Source organism: Neomonachus schauinslandi, chromosome 13 (assembly GCF_002201575.2).
Source record: "Neomonachus schauinslandi chromosome 13, ASM220157v2, whole genome shotgun sequence".
In the NCBI taxonomy this organism is placed as follows: Eukaryota; Metazoa; Chordata; class Mammalia; order Carnivora; family Phocidae; genus Neomonachus; species Neomonachus schauinslandi.
The window spans coordinates 44,634,856-44,640,086 of NC_058415.1; the positions used below are offsets into that span (position 1 = coordinate 44,634,856).

The 5,231-nt window shown below is 45.3% G+C and overlaps 1 protein-coding gene across 1 annotated transcript in view; it reads left to right on the forward strand.

Annotated features, from left to right (window-relative positions):
* ACER2 (alkaline ceramidase 2) overlaps positions 1–2,006 on the forward strand; it is a 29,879-nt gene extending 27,873 nt beyond the window's left edge. The window contains exon 6 of the mRNA XM_044920453.1: positions 74–2,006. Within this exon, the coding sequence (XP_044776388.1) occupies positions 74–260 (187 nt within the window). The 3' untranslated portion in view covers positions 261–2,006. The remainder of the gene's footprint in view (positions 1–73) is intronic.
* Positions 2,007–5,231: the final 3,225 nt, after the last annotated feature.

Here is a 5,231-nt window from a genome sequence, read left to right on the forward strand (position 1 = left end):
GGGGCAGGCTCGCCGGAAGGCGGCCATCTTTGTTTGCCCCTGCTGGGTGCTCACCTCCTGCGTCCTTTTGCAGGCACATCCTCATCTGCCTTGCTGCCTACCTGGGCTGTGTGTGCTTTGCCTACTTTGATGCTGCCTCCGAGATCCCCGAGCAGGGCCCTGTCATCAAGTTCTGGCCCAGCGAGAAATGGGCCTTCATCGGCGTCCCCTACGTGTCCCTCCTGTGTGCCAGCAAGAAATCACCGGTCAAGATCACGTGATGGCTGGCTTCTCTGCTTGTTTTCCCTCCTGCACTGGGCTTCGCTTGCCGGCAAAGACAGCCGGTGGTTTGTAGAGTTGGGGGTAGGGTCTGTCTTCTTAGTATTCTGTTCCCTTGAGCTCTGACTAGCGTGTCTGGCCCACCAGGACTGAGGAGGAGGGTCTGCCCCGTTCCCGAAGATGGAAGTGCAGAGCTGAGGGCCACCAGGTAGATCTTCTCAGTGTCCCTTCCAGATGCAGTGACGGGTTGGGCTGTATCCTTTGGGATGGCAGAGCAGTCCCTTGGGGGAGCCTCATTTCCCAGGAGGAGTTTGCTGCAGACCCCACCGTTCCCATGGGCTCTCAGAGCGGACGCTCCTGCTGACAGACAGACTCTGACAGGCAAGACAGGCTGACTGATGGAAGATGCCAGGGATTTTCATTTGGGAAAACAGTCCTAAAATAAAAGCAAGCCAATGAAACCCACACAGGGCTTGTGGCTGAGGAGGCTACTGGTCCACTCGGAGACTCTCAGTAACTGGATTTTACATGTGCTTGTGAATCCTTTCTCTACTACCTCTGCTGAGAGACGGGGACTTCAGAGGAGGGTGAAGCTGACGGAAAAACCCTGTGTGCCAAAAGCTACACTCCACTTTAAGCCATTCTTGAAGATGAGCACATTCCTAAATGTTGACGTTGTTGCCCCCCCCCCCCCAGCCCAGTGGCCTCCAACACACCGAGAAGAATAGGTGTGTCTGAGCCCTCTGCACACAGACCCCTGCTCCTTACTGCTGAGCTCTGTAAGGTCAAGGCCCGGGGATGGTCCGGGTGGGGATCCTAGTTTAACATCTGGAGCCAACACGAAGTTCTGGAAACTTCTGCTGATGGGAAGCCTTCTATTCTGGAAGTCCAATATTTCCTGCGGGAGTCGTACTCTGTAGTCTCACAGTACAAGGTGCTTCCTGCAGTTTCTCTGAGCATCTAACGACTGCTTCTCTCGAGGACCGAGGGAACTACATGCTGGCTCTTGGGGTTGCTGGTGCAGCGGGCAAATCTGTTGCCTTCGGAGTTCTTCCTCCGCTCAGATGACGCTGGCTACCACTAGCCTCTTCACTAGGCTGAATGAAGACTCCAGCATGGTCATCACGATGTGGGTGGGAATACAGGGCCTCAGGGACACTCACTGAAGCTCCGACATCTCCTGCCTTGCCGCATTCCACCGTGAAAGAGCAGGATGGAGGGGTCCTTGTGAGGACAGGAGTCGCGTCACCAAGGACCGAAGAGTTGGGCAGCACCAGCCCGCGGCATGTCTGGGAACCCTTGCCTTACTTAGAATTTTGTACAGGATCTAAGGTGAAAAGTCCAATGAGGAGCAATGAACCAAGAGTTTAAAAATGAATGACATCGTTCTCCTCCTGTGGTTTTCAAGTTACTTTTAGCAGAACCCTATTTACACTAAGAAATCTTGATGGAACCCAAGTGTGAGAAATGTGTTCTATCCGTTTATTTGAAGGTTAAACTTACCTATTTCCCTAATACCATGCAGTGAAAATGCAAGTTAAATTGTGGTTTCCATGGTAAAAAATTTGGTGTTGAAGAAGTGTACCTGTTTATTATGGTTTAAAAATATACTTCGAAAAAAGGTATTTATGTATTTGTGGGGTTCTGACGCACCTCTGAGACCTAGGTGGTTCCATCCGAGTTTTAAAACTGTGGTCTCTAGAATTTTTTTTTTTTTTTTTTTTAAAGATTTTATTTATTTATTTGACAGCGAGAGACACAGCGAGAGAGGGAACACAAGCAGGGGGAGTGAGAGAGAGAGAGAAGCAGGCTTTCCGCAGAGCAGGGAGCCCGATGCGGGGCTCGATCCCAGGACCCTGGGATCATGACCTGAGCCAAAGGCAGACGCTTAATGGCTGAGCCACCCAGGTGCCCCGGTCTCTAGAATTTTTTAAAGGGAAATAGCAGTCCTCGTTTCAGATTAGTTTTACCAGGCATGGATTCTGGGCTCATCCATTCTGCAGTATAAAAATGCTCCAAAGTAGGGGGAAGCTTTGATGTACTTCAGGCCCAGCTGTCTTAGTGTGGAAGCATGGATGAGGAGAGGCAGGGGTGTGGGAAGTGTTTGTGTTATATGTGAGGTTTAATTTCTGTCTTGAGAGTTCCTCAGTGATGGGAACATTACAGTTAAGGAGGGACTGTGTCTCCCTATCAGGTAAAGGGGTGGGTCCCTGAGGAACATCACCTCCAGCTCTCAACTCTCTGACCTTGCTCTTCTGGAAGTTTCTGGAGTGTCCTTTGGAAATCGGGATACAACATGACTGCTGGAAGTAAGGAAATCAGTGCCCCAACTCACAGAGCTGTTTCCATCCATTTTCTACAAGACAAATGACTTAGTTCAGATGTCAGAAGGGATGTTTTTGCTGTTAAAAAAACCCCAAAAAACACCCGCCCCCCCCCAAAAAAACCAGAAGGCCCTTCTAGAGATTGGTTTTAATGAGCTGAGGGCTGATAAAGAAGTATGGAATGGGTATATTTGAGGACAAAAACAGAACTCTTGAACAAAAATCACTCTAGCTTGATCGTGTGAAGATGGTAAATCGAGAAAGTAGGAGTTGAACAGTCTTATTTGAAGTTAGACTTATAGCATATTTATATTTACATTTATATCTATGATGCTTTTCTAGCACTAAACACTCTTGAAAGAAAATTGGAAAACTACAGGAAAGTTGAAGAGAAAAAAAGTCTGTATTTCTATTGTCCAAGGATAATCATTAATATTTTGGTATTTTGGTGTATTTTCTTCTCATCTTCCCCCTTTCTCCCACCGTAGAGTTGTAAATAGCTGTCTTTTAGAGTGGACAGTTCATCCGATAGCTTGAATGGAATTTAAATGCCAGTTGTGTATTTTTCATGAGGAGCAGCTTTTGGGATACACACCGGTTAGCTATACACTTGAGAGCTCATCACTGGATTCTGACTTACTGCTGAGTCTTCTTTTTAAATTGAGCCTGACATGAATGGGTCCTAAGAAATAATGAACTGAATTCTACTTTTCGAGAGGCCTCTGCTCTTGGATTGACAGGTCACGGGAAACCGCTGTTAAAAATAGGGCTCCACAGGTTTTCGGATTTAAAAAAAGTGACTAGCTTATTAATTGATGTGCAATCAAGAATCTTTGTTTTTTCCCCTAATAATGCAGGGACATGGAGATTTGATGTTTGGGAATTAGTCACAGTGAGTGGCTGCCATGACCTATCACAGTTTTGTTCTGCTTAGATAGAATTTGCAAGATCAAGAACTGGCAGGAATTGGATCTAAGATATTAAACATTATTATCCTAGTTACCAAGCAATCATTTAAGTCAGTGATTCTTATTTTACAGTGTTTGATTGAATCTTGATTTTTAGAAAAAAATCTTTTCTCTTTATGATTATGATTATATTGTTAGCACTTCAGTGAATATATTTAAGGTGTATGGGGAAAAGATACCTGACTCTGTTTGGTAACAGGCTACATTTTGGGGGAAACTAGCCCTGTCCTTCGGATGAGTGCCTAAAATGTTATTTCTGGACCCAAGATGTTCCGTTGGGGGATCTAAGCTTGATGGTCATCAAGCACAGACTTTCTGAAAAATACCGTAACTTGTTCTTTTTATTGGATTTCTCAGGTGTTTTAAAACTTCTCACCAGTTCGTCACGCTTATGTGAGCCGGCGCAATGTTGGAGGCTCTGAGAATGGGATGGAGTCTCCTTGGCTCTTCATCCCTGGGGGCTGACACGCAACCATCTCTGGGGGGCGGGGGAGGGCTGAAGCTTGTCCAGTGAGCCCCCCCTCTCCTAGCTCCTTTTCCCCAAATGAGCTTGGAACCTTTCATTGCCAGCTCTTTGCCTGGGTGCTACCATTCCGGCTGGCTAAAGAGAATTGGCAGGCCAGATTGGGGTTCTCAATGGATTTTAAGGACATTCTCCTACAGATTAAAAAAAAAGGACTAATTGTTTGGTTTCTTTCTCTCTGTTAAACCAGATTGAAGACTATTTTAGAATCACAGTATGTAATCAGAGCATATATAATATTTTCAGATCTCTCTCTTGTTTTGTACTTTATACAGTTGTGTGGTATAAGGGTGTTGTGCTCACTGGTTGTGGTAGCATTTAGTCTCCATTGCTTTGGGAGTGATTTGAAGCCTTTTGAAATGGAGCTTTTGCACTTTATGCTATTTTTGTGAGCTGTGACGGTTATATTCGATATTAAAGCCGTAAGTGGCATTTTCTGTGAATATGTAATGTTTGTGTTTCTTTCCAAAATGATTTCTGAAATATCTGAAAATGAAAAATGCAGTTAATGGATTGTCAAGCAAAGCACATTTTCCCAAGTTAGTTAATGAATCTGGGTATCGTTATTACTAAACATACTTCCCATTAGCGTAGTTGTTTCTTCTCAGAGCTTTGAAATTAACATGCCTAGTATTTCCGGTATGAAGTGCCCAAATGCATAGTGAATTTCTTTAGCAGGAAAATTCTGTATGTACCTGTTTTTAATTCCCTATGACCACTTTTTTTTTATTAAAGATTTCATGGGCCATATTTAAAAGAACAGTGTGACCGTCAGAAGAGAGACTGGGTCAGCATTATCAGCATCATTACAGTGGGTTTTTTAGACTTTTTTTTCTGGCCTGGGTGAAGGGATAAGGGGATAAGGAGTGGCCACATAGACTTTTGACAATCTGGTGGGATAGGAGTCTTCTCCCTAGGAAAATGACTAACCCTATAATTTTCTGGGAATTCAGGTGTCCCTAGAAGCCACCCAAATAAAGAGCTCCTGCAGGACAGGTCACTAGACCAGGATTCAAATCCTCCTTGGGGCTGAAATTGGTCACCTCCACAGGTCTGCTTTCCCAACTGGCCTCTAAAACCAGTGGTCTGCCCCTCCTCTAAGTCAGGACTTCCCATTATGAGGGGCTGGAGGGGGAGACCCAGGATGCTGGGAATGCA